The sequence below is a fragment of the Xenopus tropicalis genome, chromosome 2 (genome assembly GCF_000004195.4).
Source record: "Xenopus tropicalis strain Nigerian chromosome 2, UCB_Xtro_10.0, whole genome shotgun sequence".
Taxonomy (NCBI): Eukaryota; Metazoa; Chordata; class Amphibia; order Anura; family Pipidae; genus Xenopus; species Xenopus tropicalis.
This window is the reverse complement of record NC_030678.2, coordinates 52,122,677-52,140,499: the sequence shown is the minus strand read 5'-3', so window position 1 is coordinate 52,140,499 and position 17,823 is coordinate 52,122,677. Positions and strand designations below refer to the sequence as shown.

The window sequence follows — 17,823 nt, the reverse complement described above, 5'->3', positions numbered from 1 at the left end:
AATGAAAGCAACTGCTCTATTGTTGTTATGGGTGAGCGCACAAATGCCATTTTGCACCTATTGAAGGAAATTGTCACCTGCACATTGCATATGGTTGAAGGCAATGAATAGAAAATATAAACTGTACTCATTATTTTACTGCTACTGGAAGTGAGCAAAGTGAGCATACCCTTTACACAAGGTCAATAAAAACACGGCACACCAAACCCATATACTTACATCTAAAGGGCCCCTGTAAAATTGAATATAAATTCCTCTGCATCTTTCCTTATTAAGAAACGAGGCAGATAATGTTGCTGAATGGGCTGTCTCCAGCCAATGGAGCAAAAAAGAGTTACAGTAACAGAGTAATTATTTTATTATTCCGCATGACATCCTGATTTGTCTTGTTCTGCCTTTCTCATCCTCCCATCTGAACCCTGTTTTTCTCATTCTCTAACACCTTTATAGCAATCTGTACCCACAATTCCCACTTTATAGCCCTTCCCTTGTCTATCACGTCTCTCACATTTTCTCTGTTTCTCTGTCTTTCTACCTTTGTGCTTCCAGGTTGCGCATAGTCCTTCAAACATCCCTTTCTGCTGCCAGCCCAATCCTGAGCGATACATTACAGCTGGCAGGATCCTGCCCCTTCCCACTGATCAGTTAATTAGCTTCCCGTGCTATGATTATTCCGTCATGCAGAATCTACCCACAACTCACAATGCAGGCTGAAGAAAGGGAAGCTGTAATTAGCCCCAATCTCGTTATGAAATGCTTCATCTAATCAGGCTCCCTAGCTACAGACCCACTGGAGTAAGTGTTCTCAAAATAGGACGTGGGAGCAGGGCCCAGTGAGCACAGCAGGCAGGGCCACACTTATCAAATGGCACTTTTTTTCTTCCGGCGCACTGCTTCCCTAGTGTAATTAGTATATATAAGTGAGGCATTAGCATGCAGTCATGCCAGGAGCATTGTAATGACTTCAAGCCAAACTGCATTATTGCTAAGTTAACCATCTGAGACACTGGGACAGATGCACTAAGCAATAATAAATCTCATATGAATGTTTTACGGCTTCTATTCAGCCTATTAACCAGTTTTTGGAATACGCTTGTTTTTATAAAACATGCTTCATAAGCCAACATACCAATTACAGTACTTAATGAGCACTCTCCAACTGTACTGGAGGGTATTGTAGTGTATTCTCAACCATATAGTATCTCTTCTGCAAAATCCAACAGTGCCTTTGTTTGCCAGTGGAGAATGTAATGGCTGATTCACTAGACAGATAAAAAGATGAGGTTTTTACGCTTTCCTGACCCAAACATGTATTTTTCAAAAGAGGCCTGCCACATATATGGTCACCAAACTAAATCTCACATTAAATATATGTGTAGTGTTTACAATGATAAATATTGTTATAGCTCTGAAAAGATGGTCCCTTGAAGACCAATGACCTATATTGGGGGAAGAGTGAGGTTGCAGACCAAAAAAATAATAATGATTGTATATTTCACGCATTTAATTAACACATAACAAAGCAAAATCATAATCCAGGGTGTGGACCTCTAAATCCTCTTGCACTTCAAGTCCCAGCATCCAACTGACAGCCAAGGTTTATAGGACATGGGAAACATTCCTAATGCATATAGTAGCAATTGTCCAAAAATATTCCAATGATAAAAGGCAAACAAGGCAAATGTTATATAAAAAGCACACAACCCCCTAGCTGTAATTGGCTAATGACATGTCAGACTCTATGAACTTGTCATGAATTTACAACTACTTCTTATAAGAACAACCAAAGTGTTATTTTACCTGTTTTCTTTTGTAAACACTGCTTTCTCCTGATAACACAGAAGGACATGCTGAACACAGCACAACTGATTGGAGTGCTATGATTGCACCACCCGGAGTTGTATCTATCAGGCAAAAATGGAACGTGCGTAATGCTCTCCCATTGTTCTGCTGCGCCAGTTCCTGTGCAACTCTATTTTGCCATTAGGAATGACTAAAAGAATCCTGTCTACTGCATTTCTGTTTAGGGTTAATATCTAGCTTTCATCTCTTCATGTGTTACAGTTATGCTTTACATCATTGGAGACAAAGGTAAATGCATAGATGTTTTGTTATTTATAAGACAGAGAAGATCAAAGAAATCAGAGAGCATTATCAGGCATGCAGCTTTTTTTTCTTCTCTTGATTAGACCTAATAGAATGCAAGCCAGCCTGACCCAAACGCCCCTGAAATCATGGAAGTGGGATTGTTTGATAAGATACGGCCGAGGCGCATCTTCAGTCTCATTGAATCTGAAGATCAGCTCAGCTCCACAAAGAAGAACAAGAATAGATAATCTATTTGAACAGATAAAGCTTTGCAGAATATAGAATAAAGACAAAGGCCCCTTCAGATTACAAAGAAAACTTGTCCTCTATTAACATTAATTCTGAAGCAGAAAAAAGAGCATACTTTTGTCCTCAATGATTGATTTCTAATTTGTTAATAGTCTACAGTTACACTGTCACTATACAAACAATATGCCGTCTTTTAGTATTCAAGTGAACTGAAAGTTCAGTTAAGTCTTCAATCTCACCAACAACTACATTCAATCGGATATTTCTGTGTTGCTTCTTACCCATAATATTCACAGGTTTGGTTTCCTAGAGTGACTGAGACAATGCTTCCAGCTGCAAGATTGTGTCCCGTGATTGTAATCATAGTTCCACCAGATTCAGGGCCACGACTTGGGCTCAGATGAGCCACTGTTGGAGACTGGGGAAGAAAACGACAGGTGGAAATTAAAACATAAGCAGTAATGCAGGATAGGCAGCTTGTAATGGTATATTATAAGCACACATGCACATATATTGGATAATGTACCTCCCTACTGTAATTTTGAAAGATATTAGAAGTCTCTTAGGAGTTCTGTGACTATATCAAAGCACAAAACCACAGTCATAGAACTCTGAGGTGACCTTATACATTTAAGTAGGGGATACCTTATCTATTATAATCTACAAAAGAAGGTTTTCTTCAGGGGTTTCTATTCCCTGCCTTCAGTTTTTCCACCCTTCTCATCCAATATGTCCTTTAACAGCATGCAGTGTAACAACTTTTGATAGCCAAGTTTTTAAGGAGAATTCTCCATCTATGTAGTTTTAGGGGCAGATTTATCAAAGAGCTTGCCACAGGAAAAATTCTCCACTCTCTGTTTGGTTCTATGTTTCTATTGGGTTTTTAAATACCAATTTATTAATGGCTGAAAGTGAGAATTCACCCTTTGATAAATATGCCTCTGAAAACCCCACTGAATTGAATAAAGAGTGGCAGAAATTTACTGTGGTGAGCTCTACTCTTTGAAAAATCCTAAGGGGCGTTTATCCACAATTAGATTTTTTGATTCTAGAGTTTTTTTTTAAACCATGACTAAACTCATTTCCATGAGTGACAGTCATTCTTGAAAAAGAAGAAACAAAAAAGAAGCAGATGATCTAGACAAGTTTTAGATGGTATATTTTTGCTTTTGGATTTTTGTGGTTTTGACACATAATAAACGGTGAAAAATCAAGACATCATATTTTGGAGCAAAAAAGCACAGATTGTGTGTATGTGTGTGCACAACCATGGATTCTTTTATATGTTAATACACACGGTAGTAAAATAGTAAGAGAAAGACATATCCCAAGCTATTATTTAACCAGTGCAATACTATGTTCATTCTCTAAGACCAAAGCTTTTAGGGATGAAAGCCAAGAGCTGCTGGAAGGCACCAATCTATTTTATTACACTATTTAATGACATGGAGCTGTTGTAATGGAATTTGCAGGCATGGTAGAAAATCTGTATAAAAAAAAAAAGAGTCAGAGAAACATATACGGAGAAAGGGACAGAGATATGAAGCTTTATATACATAAAGAGAAAGAAAATAAATAGAAGAAACTGATAGTTATACAGACACAGAGATGGGAAAGATAGATAAACATTTTATGCTTTATATGAAAGCTTTCATCTGGGTATTCCTGTAAATCTTGATAATTACCTTACATGTTCAGGGGTTTTCAGCCCTTATTAATAACTCCAGGGCTTATAGGTATTATTACTGTGCACATATACGTTCTCTTAATGAAACCCAAAATTGATATTAAGTTTTATGAAGGGCAATTCAGCATTATTAAATCACTAAAAGCACAGTGGATGTTCAGAAAGACCACTTGACAGCATTGTATACAGACAGAGAGAACCGCTAACATACAGGTCTCGGGAAGGCTGTTAAGGGATCACACTCATATAAATCAGAAATAATGAGTGGGATTGTGATGTGGGGGCACCGGAACAGAGCTGCTGGATCTATTATCTCGAACATAGACATACAAGATCCTAGGTGAGTAGATCATAAAGAGTAAAAAAAATGAGAGTACAGTACAAAAAAAATCTTTGCGTGTCTGATACATTCTGGATAACAGGTCCCATACCTGTAGTATGGGAAACAGTAGCAAAAGCCACTCTCACTGACCTTTACAGCGTTGTCACTGAACTTAATTTTTTGTTTCGATCCAAAGGAGAACATTCCAAGCCAAGATAATGGACTAATTGAATTACACATAAATGTAGTAGAACAAGCTTTGAAAATCCTTGAAATCTCCTTAGAGTTTCAATCACTCTAGCCCACAATTTCACATGTTTTTTAGGCGTGTAGAAAATACAGTATAAAAACAACGTCACGTGTTATACATGACATGTTATAGCTGACTAAAAATGTATTGGCTGATCTGCATTGTTTTAATAGCCCGAAGCCTTAAGTTCTTTGTGAGTCCAAAAGTATTAGCTGTAAAAGAAATGACTACTGCAAATGCACCATGGTGTTTTAATTTGACTAAAATTGGTAGTGTTTTCCAATGACTACTGCATAGTAAATTGGAAAATACCACCTGCCAAAGTTTGCAAGATAATATTCTGTTAAAAGTCTCACACTTACTATAGAGCTGGATTTTGGCAGAACATTAGCATGGAACATTTAGCAGGTGGTATTTCACAATTAAACAAGATGTTGAAATCCAGTGGAATAGTATCAAGCCACAAATATAGGGAAAGTAAGAATGGCAGGATTTCAGTATAATGCAGAAAATGATATTATATTTCTGTTTTATTTCTCACTCAAGGGGATGTAGGGGTTTTTCGGTGAAGGGATCTTCCCTTAATTTGGATCAATACACCTTGTCTGCTAAAAATCATTTTAACATGAAATAAACCCAATAGGATTGCTTTGCCACCAATATAGATTCATGCTGCCTAGTGCATCAAGTACAAGGTACTAGGTTTAATTATTACAGAGAAAAAAGGAAAATCTTGCTGAAAATGGATCCCATACCTGTATACACACATGGTATTGTCCTTAGGGTTGCCACCTTTTTTGGAAAAAAATACCAGCCTTTCTATATTTTTATCTATTTTCCCTATTAATATCATTAACATTAAGCAAACTTTTTACCAGCCAGGCCGGTAAAATACCGGCCACATGGCAACCCTAATTGTCGTGTTAACTGTAAACACCCTCTACATATATTTTTTCTGTATTAGAAGCACAATAAGTCTGCAAAAAGTCAGATACATTAGCATTTTGACCAAAATGAGAAGTCTACCAGCCAGGACAGAACATGCATTTAATTTCAAGAAGGCAAAAATAATTTGATGTTCAGTTAAAATAATAATAGTTCATCTCTGAGTACTTGTTCAATACAGACAACTGTAAGGGTTTGGTAAGGAACAAAAATGAATATAAAGAGTTATCTTAATGTTATCATCTACTTTATCTGCCAACTTTCCTTTTCATGGCAGCCTATCAATATGTCTGCCCTCATAAGTTCCAGTGGAAGTTGTGGAAGATATGTTACAAGGGCAGCTGGAGTGGAAGAGATATGCAACTCTGAAAGAACTTTAGGTTATTTGCTAATAAAATGGCATTAATTGGCATGTGAAAAAAAGCATTTTTATATGAAGCAGCTTCCTCGTCCAGTACCATTAATGGGATTAACTAGTTTTAAGTCTCTCTTTCCGCCAGTCTGTCCTTCCTCGGATACTTTTGTTAAATGACATCATAAACCATGGAGTGACAGTTATGGCTTGTTACATGATTAAAGAGAACCTTGTGCAGTAGAGCTGCAGAAAGCTTATCATTGATTTTTTTCTGAAGGAATGTGTCATTTTATCATGGGCCTGAGGAAACCTGTAATTTGCTGCTGGGGAAGATGGAGTACAGTGGAATATACCACTTTTCTTGGTGCTATTATAGCTGTACTAGCAAAGTGCATTACAGGCACAGACTGGAGAAAAAGGAGACAGCAACCGGGCTAAAAAAAAGGGAATACTGTTTGAGTCCTGGCAATAATGGGGGTCCTAGGGCTATCTGTCCTATTGTTCTTAAGAAGAAAATGAAACTTCCCTTGGCACCATCACAAAATGCTGACTTGAAAGCTTTTAATGATGATTAGACTTGCTCACACTTACCACAAAGGTGTACTGCTGCAGGGAACGGGCCATGAACTCAGGCTTGCACTCCTCAATGCAGAGAAGCACAGGTCCTGAGCTTGACGTTGGGGAAGCCTGACCCATTTCACAAACAATTCTAAAAACAACAAAAGCAGAGGTATATTTAAGCAGTTATTCAATGGAACACGGTTTATACCAGCAACACATTTTCCCTTATAGTGGTTGATACCATAACTTTTAGTTGTAGAAGCATTGAACCTACAGCCCTCCATTTGTTTTGTAATGTCTCAATTATTTCAGCAGGGTGCATGGGGTAGAATTTCACTGCACTATTATTTTGATGTGCTTTGACATGTATTACTTATCCTAATAATGCCATACACAGTTAATATTGTAGGATAGGAGTCTCAATTTGACCCCCATGGTCAGCTGTGACATTGAATTTAGACTTTTGACAGATAAGTCTGACTCTTGACCTCTGTTTGCTTTCTATCCTATTTTTTTTTATTGAACTACAACTTCAGGGGGAGTTGTGACTGAGCCACAGGTTGGAGAATTATATTCTTTTAAGTTTATTTATAAATTTCTTTTGCCCATCCATTTGTCTAAATTATCTTCCCTCTGTGTGTTACACTGTCCATTACCATCACACTGTCACTTAACTCTTTTAATGCTCGTTTGTGTACTCTGTGTCTGGTTGAGCTCTCTCCCTCCCTATAGAAGTTGCTATGGGTTTCTCACTCTATTTGTCTCTGTTTCATATTAACACCCCCCCGAGATCTCTTTTGGCTTAGAGACTGCCAGATGGACACCCCTGGATTCACAATGATAAAAGAAAAAGCAGCATAAAAATCAGAAGCCATCATTTTACCATTCTGTTTGACTGGGGAGCAGCATGGACATCATTAACACTTCCATGTTTGTGTCACTGGGGAAAGCAGACCCTCTATGTCCCTTTAGCGGTGTTCTGGATCCCAGATGGACAGAGTCAGATGCTGCTTTCCATAACAGAGGAGAAAATGTGCTACTTGCTCCCTAATTGTATTTAACACAAAAGGGGAGCACTTTATCATCCTGATGCCTGCATGGCTGGCTGTGTATTCTTCTGTACGAATGGGTCTCTATTCAGACTGTGGGCCGAAACAGGTGCAAACACAGAAAACTTTTCTCTTTGGTCAGGGCAGTGAGTATGTCAAGCTCAATGACATTATGTAAAACCAGGTCTTGAATTGATTTTCCCTGGATCAAGAGAAAGTTGAGCACAGTTTGAACATGTTGGTTCTCAGTTCAAACTCCTTTTGTACAGTGGTTACTATGGTTGTCTCCGATTAAATGCCTAGAAGCAGTCTGCTACAATAATATGTGACCATAGCCTTAGCAACATTTTAGCTTTTGGGTACAGCTTTTAACATAATCATGCCATGGTGTATATAGTGAAAATGAGCCTTCAGTCATTAGAAGTGTGGCTTAAAAAGGACAGGGGGCAGTGCTCTGTTTAAAAAAACATTTTCAGTTCAAAACATATTTTTAATTGTAATATGTGTACACTTGCTTTACCAACAACATCTTTCAGCATACTCACACCACACATAAGGGCAATTACAGCACCCATGCACAGAATCATTACAAACCCACAGAGATGAGCATTCGAATGACTCACAGAGGCACACAAATGCCGCCTCCAGATAACATGATGACATAAGTACATGTTTCTGAAATAATATTCACAAATTAACATTTATCACAGGGTTTATCACACTGACCTTTAATAATGGTGAGCTGTCTGAAACTAGTTTAAGTAAATATAATTAACATACATACAGTATACTGATCAACAACGAAGCTCTATTGCTAACACATTCTAAACTATTATAAAGCTGAAATATCTATATTTTGTATATCTGTTATTTATTTGTGGATCAACAGATGGCTATACATGCAGAGATAGATAGATAGATAGATAGATAGATAGATGATAGACAGATTGCTAGATATACTCATTCACAAATCCTAAACAGAGAAAAGATTATACAGATACCATTTCAGTAGGATACCCATTGCTAGAAAGCTGCATCACATACTGCGATATCACACACACATCATAATTCATATCCCTATAAATAGAATGGAAGCCCCATTGCTGCACACATATGTTCCTCTCGGAAGGTTTTACAGCCTCCGCCCTCCATTCTGTTTTCCCATTTTTCTCTGACATTTCTCCTAGCACAATAAATGAATTATTTCCATTGGAGACCTACCTGCCATTATCTGATTACCAGAGCCTGGCAAGCCTTGCATTTCTTAGATATGACTCCCTACAGAAGGTTTCATGCTATGCATTTCACTAGGAAATGCGGTAAAGAAACAAAGCTCTACCTGTTAGCAAGGTTAGACTATTTATGGAAGATTGTAAATTGATGTTTTGATGAAGGGATACTTTTTATGGCGGGCTGTTTATGATTGCTTCCCTGCTCCAGGGATGGACCTACCCACCACTTTTGCCAGGCCTCCTCCCCTCAAGGCAATACCCTAACACACAGCTCCAAATTATGTCTCATTATATCAGTACAACATAAGCAAATAATTTAACACAAAAAATAACACTTGTCAGCCATTAGCTCTAGGTTTACAGACATGAACATTTAAAATAAAAGTATAGATTAGAGCAGCCTTGTACATTACACCCATTTGTGCTTTTTAATGCTAAGGTCAATAAGGCCTTTCCTCAATCAGTTTTTAGATACATTGATTCTAAAAAACATAGTGATCTGGCCTATTGTAGAAGGCCATATTCCTACAAGAGAAACTAATGCTAAAAGATAGCATTTTTAGAACTGATTATGAATGAGTAGCTCCTTACATACATCTCCACTGAATTTTCAGTAATGCTTATCCATTTACCACTGAGAAAAGGAATGTAAATCTTGTACAGAAAGGGACTTACTGCTCTGCAATAATGTATTCTTCCTCCACAGGTGTGCACTGCACTCCAGCCACAACCACATTTTGAGCAATTTCTGAAAAATTCAATCCCAAGTTCGCACCTCGGATGGTTACCCTGGTGCCACCTTCAGGAGGTCCTGACACGGTGAGAATCTAGAAGAAATTAAAAATAAATTACAACTTATATCAAACCAAACTTCACTTGGCACTGGAACTTGGCAACTATAACAATTTGATAAACAGTGACGTGCAGATCATTTATCATATGCAATAAAAAAAAAACTTTTCTCTAAGAGCTTACTTGGGATATATGATATATTGTTTTGGTACAAGCTGTTGCAGAGCCAAAAGTGATGTCACAGTAAGACAAGATATACTGTATTTAATATTGTGGATTTGCATACAGGAAAACAATGCACCAATGGACCAACCAGTGTGCACCAATGGAAAGACAAGCTTCCCAGCTGGCAGTGAATAACAACCTGAGTTAAACAAAGATAGGAGTTGTGGATCAACAAAAGTTTGAAAGCTGCAGACTTCTTACATATTGCATTGTTACACTGTGCTATAAATGCTACCATTCTACACAAGCTCTACTAAAGGTCTAAATAAGATATACTGTAGCAATTACATTTATTAAAACCTAGGGGCACATTTACTAAGACACAATTTCGAATCCAAATTGGGAAAACAAACATTTTGCGACTTTTTCGTATTTTTTGTGAATTTTCGGCGCCTTTACGACTTTGCGGAAATTGTCCCGACTTTTTCGTTACCAATACGATTTGCGTGAAAAAACGCGAGTTTTTCGTAGCCATTACGATGCGCTCGTATCTTGTCGCGACTTTTTCGTATTGAGCGCTCGTAAGCGGCGGGCGAAACTTTCAGACTTAGCATGATTTTGGAAGCCTCCCATAGGACTCAATGGCACCCTGCAGCTCCAACCTGGCCCAAGAAAAGTCACCATACTGAAGCTTGAATGAATCCGAATCTTTCGTAGTCGGCGCGAAAGCTGCGAAAAAGTCGCGACTTTTCGCGCAAGTATTAACGCTACGAAAAAATCGCCAGATTTTGTGCAACATTCGGAATGGCAACGAAAAAGTCGCGACAATTATCCGAAAAATCGCAAAATACCGATCATTACGAAAAAAACGCAATCGGACGCATTCGGCCCGTTCGTGAGTAAGTAAATGGGCCCCTTAGTCTCAACTCTGAAACCATACCCTACGTCAGAGGTGTCAAACTCAATCACATAAGGGGGCCGAAGTCTAAAACACAGGCTAAGTCGCGGGCCAAATTTTTTATTAATATACTTAGTAAGATACTAAGGGGTATATTTATCACAATGTGTAAAAAGTGGAGTAAGATATTACCGGTGATGTTGCTCATAGCAGCCAATAGATGCTTTGCTACTGTTGAAATCGGATTACTGATTGGATGCCTTGGGCAACATTACTGGTAATGCTTCACTTTTACACAGCATGATAAATATCTTAGTTTACTATGTGAGGAAAATGGAAATTTATCAGGCTGGATGGTCAGGAACACTCACCAAGGGCCACATAAAACAGCCAGGTGGGCCGGATTTGGCCCCCGGGCCTTGTGTTTGACATATATGCCCTCCGTGGTTGCAGAATAATCTGAAATACTGAATTGTCCTGCTGCAATACTGATGTGGAGCCTTGCCATGTCTCACTCTGCAGAATCCTTACTTTATATTATGTGCTTCATTACAGAATGATGCCCTGTCACCCCCAGATAACTGGCAGTGAGAGAGGAACGTTAAAGCGCACACATGTCAGTGTAACAGAGCACATCGTATCTTCATTCTGCTGAAGCTGTTGCCCTGAGGCTTCAAATAAACATAACTCCCTAGGGCCGTATTCACCGGGTCACAGCCACTGATTTATAGAGGTCTCACAGCTACAGAATCATCTAATATTCACAAGGGAAAGTGATTTGACTCAAGCAGCTGTTAATGAGGGAATAAGGACGGCTGATAGACACCCAAAAATACACAACCAAGCTTTACCACCCATGATAGCAAATATACAAATGATTGTGTCTGTAGTTGGAGTGTAAATATTAAAGCATTAAAGGAAAATTAGGCGTCACATATATTACAGTGAGTAGTTTGCAGCACACTTTATATCATTGCCGTATTTAAACTGCTGGATCTTTCTGGCTGTGTTTTACAACAGGAACTGCTTCCAGTTCTGTAGAATGTATCCCCTTTAGGTATAGGCCTTAGTTTTTTGTTTAACTGAATGAAACATGACTGTGTTGTGGGCACTTCTAATTTACTGCTTTATGTGCAGAGCTCCTGAGAACATAAGGCAAAATGGCACACCAATCATGCATAGCAGCCATCATAGCGGTACAGGGTGTGCAAAATCAGTATTTAAAGGAAAGCTATACCCCCAAAATAAATACTTAACCAACAGATAATTTATTTCATATTAAAACTCCTATTACAGAATCTTACCAAACAGGAATATATATATATATATTTATATATGTAAATATTTCCCTTTTACATCTTTTCTCTTGATACACCATTTTGTGTTGGGCTGGGTGCCCCCTCAGAAATCACCTGACAGGAAATAATGCAGCTCTAACTGCAAAAGGAAGAAGTTTGGGAGTAAAATGATGGCTGCTGTGACCTAACATACATGTGTGCCCTTGGTTTGTTTGTGCGCACTGTGAGTCGTATCATGCTGGGACGGCCCCTCGTACTTTAAATGGCAGTTTTCTATTAAAGATTACCCAATTGCACATATTAATAAAAAAAAGTATATTTGCATGAAAATGGTTTATTTAGATGAAGCAGGGTTATACATATTAATTGTTTTATGTATTTGTTATATATTTTTATAGACCTGCATTATTTGGGGTTATAGTTTTACTCTAATACGGCTCAGTATGTCACAGCGGGCCCTACATTTTGCACCAAAGGAAAACATGGGTTTTTAATTTGTGGCCCTGCTGCTATGGATTTGGAAATTTGATACAGACCAGTCATGGATTTGAAAATGTATCATTGGCACTAACGTAATGCCAGTGTTTCTTTTCGGACACATAGCAGTGAAAGGGTTAATTTTGGTAAGAGCAGCACAGACCAGGGATCCTCTGACCTACATTCCTTTGGATTCTAATTGAGCAGTTTGGAAGTAAGTGTGTCACAGCTCAGCCCCCGGCTGGGACAGAATGAGTTTTATTAATTACAGCTGGGGAGATGCAGAAAAAACAACACAAGCTAGCACAGTGAGGCATAAACTTTCATGTGCGACAGTTACACAAACACGTGGGGAGTATTATATCCACCCAGAGAAGTGCCCTTGCACATATAAGTATGTGCATTAAGAACAACTCCAAAGCCTTTAAAAGTGGAACTCCGCTTACAAACCAAAAGCTCTGGCCTGACCAAGAGCCCCACACTACCCAAGAACCCCTAATATACCTATCGCTGTAATCTGTTCTTTCAAAAAGTATAAATAAATATAATTTGTATATGCTGAAATTCAGCTGCAAAACAGTTCTCCTCTTTCTGCATCATTTGAAATCCTGGCAGGGGAGGAGGGGGGCATTGATGTTACAAATTGTAACAATTTCTCCACAGTTTACAGACAGCATGTGGGAACTACATAACCCACAATCTATTGCTCTGTGATGCTCCTTTCCTTATAGACGTCACGTGTGCAGAGAATTGTGGGATTTGGAGGATGCAGGCAGGCGGAGGACAGTCGACTACTGTCCCAAAGTAGCCAACCAGATGAGCAGAGGAACAGGGGGCTGGGCTTAGGTAACTGTTCTTAACCAGATTATTATATTAAATATTGTGAAGAGGCTGCATATTTTTTAATTAATGTATATTATATTACATACATTGCTTGAAATTATGTTTGCTTTTCAAAAAGTTTAATTTGTGTTTGGGTGCAGTTTGCCTTTAAGTTCATTTGGAAATAATATATATAGATAGCAGGCACGTCAAGCATACGTCAAGCATACAGACTGTATACTTAGATTCTTTCTTTACAATCTGTTGGATCTACCATACCATTCTGTGATAAGAAGTTTTTTTTGCATAATGTAGGGGAGGTTCCATATCACTTATTTAACGGTAATATTTTATCATCTATGGGACGCTAGCTGTGTGGCATGAGCACAATTATAATTATAAGCAATAATAGTCATGCATTTAAAGCAATAGGGGAGAGATTATTGTATAAATATAGAACATCGCATCTGTGCATATTTGTATTTACACAGGTAAAGGTTGAGCTGCCATATTGTTTGGTTCAGCAGTGCTATTTCTAAATCCAGGGAGACCATATTGCTGCTGCCCTCTAATCTCCGCTACAGAGACTGATAAATGACCCTGAATGTGACACAAACACATGCCTGCATTTCGCTGCAAGGCATTGTAAACCCCTCTGGCCACAATCAAAGATGATTGTGCCACATCACGGATAGGAGAGCAAAACGCTCTCTTCTCTGCTGCCTCCACTCTCTCTGTGAGATCCTTAGTGTTGGTGCCGAGCAGAGAGAACATTCACAGCCTAATTGTTATAAGAGAGAGGGCAGCTATTATTCATTGTGACAGAACAGCCTTCAGCTGCTGTTTGCAGGGCATGTTATGGTAATAGGAACATGCACAAGAAAACTGTGCATGTGTCTGGGTAGAACTGTCAGGAAACAGGGTGTTTGTCTTTCTAGTTTGCTATACCCACGTTAGGAAGAAATCTCCCAGATATTTATGAACCCTTATTCATATATACCAGTGTAGTGTAAGCTCTTTTGGGCAGGGCCCTCTTCACCTCTTGTATCGGTTACTGATTGCTTTATATGTTACTCTGTATGTCCAATGTATGTAACCCACATATTGTACAGCGCTGCGGAATATGTTGGCGCTTTATAAATAAATGTTAATGTAATGTAATGTAATAATGTAGTGTATAGGGGTGGTTGCAACTCTTTATTGGTCACAATCTGTTTAGTTGTTATACAGAATACTAATTCAGTGACAGAAATAAAGCCGGCACTGAACTGAATGCCTTTATTGCACTACTGGAAGTTGAGGAAATGGAAAAGGGGAAAGAAAAGGGAACTGTTCTAGTGTTAAAGCGCAGAAGGGGCCATGTTTGTGACATCACAGCAATGCAGCTGCATCCAGTAATGGATCAACGCATTCATTCATGTTTCCCGGACTACCACAGCCCGTCCTTAAGAAGGCTGAGATTCAGCTACAGCATGGTGAGGAGGAGGGGTTAGACTTAAAATCATCCGTTCTGCTTCAGTGGGCATCACTGCTGTCTGGGCATCCTGTAGACCAAAGCATTCAAGAAAAGCAAACCCCCCCCCCCCTTCCTCTTTTCCCTTCTCCCCACTAAATCGATTTATCAATGGGCACATCTGCTCCACGGTGCCTTTTTGATGGGCAGCATTTCCATAGGCAGCATAAGAATGACCCCTGCCATTTAATGTGACACAGAAAGGACCCAACAGGGATTCTGCTGTGATTAGCACAGCACATAGGCACACAGGAGTGGCAGGACCATGGGAGTCTAGGCAAGACAAAAGATTTTCATCCCAGGGCCCTGCACTTGATTGTTTCCTTTAGAAGCAGGCCTCGCTCTCTGCACAACATACACTTAACCATTTTGATGGAAGAGGTGAGTGCAGCAGTCGTTCTGCTCAAAACTGTGCTCATAGAACAACTGGTGCTTGACTATATATTAAAAAAGAAATAGCACAAGCTACATTTACCTATTAATGTCTAAATGCTATACCGAAATGCATGGAATCTGGGGTTTTATAGATAATGGTGAGTACCATGGCTTAATGCCGTTTAAAAATAAAAAAAGAGCATTCAAACATTAAAAATAACTAACAGAGTTAATATCATGTACAAGGTACTGTCTTACTATTAGTAAAATTAAACAGGTACAAAATAAAGAATTGTTTGTTTAGTAGTGCAGTATGGAAAGCTGCACTGCTGTAATAATCTGTATCCATATCTCTATACATACAGTCTTTCTTTGAAAATGCTCATATTTGGTTAATGTATCCTGTGAGGGAGCAATGAATGACATCTGACATCTGTTTATACTAATTGAATTGCTTCACTTATGGAGTCCTATGAACAGCTGATCAATTATTGAAGAGGCAAAGTTAACCTGAGTATTATATGTGGCAACCTATATAGTTAACCTTCTTAAGGCTGGGATTGATGGAATGGTGGTTTTTTAGTTCTTTTTAAAAATTCAGTAGAAATCCATTCTGCAGCCACATGGGCAACTGTATCAGAGGCGTTGGTCCCCTTAGCAACCAGAGGCCACACTGATACACACAATAGGCAGCTGAATAGAAACTGTACGCTGTAGTTTATATCTCTAACATACATTTTTATCTTTGTGTTTGGTACAGTAATCAAGCATTCTGTTATAGACATTCATGACTGTTTAATGGATATTGTGCACTAGAAATTTTATTTGGCCTTTATAAATAAAAATATTTACAGTAGGTTTTGGCGGGGATTCTGTTCATAGAAAGTTAGATTTTACAGTGCTTCCAAGGCAACCAAGCTTGGAGGCATATAGCAAATAACAGCTTATCACATAAACGTACAAATAAACAAACAGCATGGTTTACTAAATATAATCCAGCCTGTAGTGGAAAGAGAATAACACAGATTTTTGTGGACTGCTCTTTGCTGCAGTTTTATAAAGCCTGATCCCAATCACATGAAATTTAAGGCAGAGAATAGTTATGTATTTTCCAGTATGAAGGTTTATTTGAAGGATTTTCCCCTCCAGCAGCCTGTTTGCCTCTTGTGATATGTTCCTCCTGCATCACATTTTTCTTAAAAGCAATATGCTCCCCGTGTGATGTACCCCGTGAACCGCTGAATGTTCTGCGCAAAATTTTATTTTTATAAGTGTCCAATAGTGTAGCACATGCATAAATGCATAAATATGCAATGGCTTTGTATTACATTGCATAGCAGTGGGCATGCTCCATGGAAGAGCCCTATCAATCATTCCTACATATTAAGGGTAGGATTGCAAAGGTACATTGTCAACATTAATCACCAACTTCCCCACACACTTATTGGGGCAGGGTCAAATTGTACCTGGGCAGTAACCTATAGCAACCACCAAGCCATTGACTTTTTTCAGCCAGCTGCAGGTTATACGAGGAAAGCAAAAATTCATTGGTGTCATGCATTGCTGCCCAGGCACATCGTTTGCCCAGTGGTGATAAATAAACTGTAGTGTTGGACTGGGATACCAGGGGCACATAAAAAAAAAAACCATGGGCCATTTTCATTGCTTCTCTTTGCTTTTTTATTCTCATACCTCCATATGTAATAAAAGCCACTGAGTCTGCCCAGGTATAGTAACCTATAGCAACCAGTAAAATGTTTGCTATTTAAGTCCATATAAAATTACTACCTGGTGATTTGTTGCTATATATTACCACACTAGGTAAACCTAGTGTCATTATTAAAATGACCCCAATCTACCCTGAATTTGCTTTGTATATTTCTTTCTGCGGCATGACAAAGCACTTTGTTTCAACTTCACTTCAATAGCTGTAACACATAACAGTCAAATGAGAAATGCAAAGTCTCTATTCAACGAGATCTTATTTGCATGCCTAGTGTGACTGCACCTTTAAAGCAGTCACTGGCTGTGTGTTTTAATGACAGGCTATGTGGGAAAAGCTGCAAGGTGGCAGCCACAGGAGAGGACCCCAAAGCCCCAGAGTTATTTAAACGAGTCATGCTATTGATTGACATTTCAGGAGAGTGTCTGGCCCCCTCATACTAACCCAAATGTCCCCAGCTGTCCCTGGTAAGGAAAGAAAATGTTCTTCCTGAGAGTATCGATTCACTGCATGTGCTTCACTCTCACTTTTATTTAATTAATGGCTGTGAGCCTGTGGATATTCTGTGTGTGAGAGCCTGCCTTTAATCAGGTAACACTCAGTTCCTACATAAATACGGCAATACAGAAAGGAAAAACAGAACTAAAAGCGAATTGTAAAAACAATGTATGTCAGTCTAACGTAATGTAAATAGAGAAGAAAAAAGCTGAGTGCTGGTTGTTATTGCTACAGTGGGTTTGGAGCCTGAATGGGTATGTTGTAGATTATCTGCCAAGGCTTTATTAGACAACAGGAGCTCTCTCAGCATCACACATCCTGCACCTTATAGAACAGAATAGAACAAAATGTTTTTGTTGTGACCTCTAGTGGAGGGCCAGGGATAACCACCCGGTAACAATAGGCAATTACAGAAGGCTGCTCATGTTACCAAAGCAAAACATCTTTTGGAACTTTGTGAACTACAATTACTACTAACAGGCACATAAGGGATGTAAGGCACACACACATGGGTAGTTTTGTCA

General features: G+C 38.8%; 1 protein-coding gene across 2 annotated transcripts in view; it reads right to left on the bottom strand.

Moving 5' to 3' along the window:
* plxna2 (plexin A2) overlaps positions 1–17,823 on the bottom strand; it is a 185,023-nt gene that overhangs the window by 37,175 nt on the left and 130,025 nt on the right. For both annotated transcript variants that reach the window (NM_001123475.1, XM_018091073.2), the window contains 3 exon segments: positions 2,619–2,755; positions 6,488–6,605; positions 9,414–9,565. In NM_001123475.1, the coding sequence (NP_001116947.1) occupies positions 2,619–2,755; positions 6,488–6,605; positions 9,414–9,565 (407 nt within the window).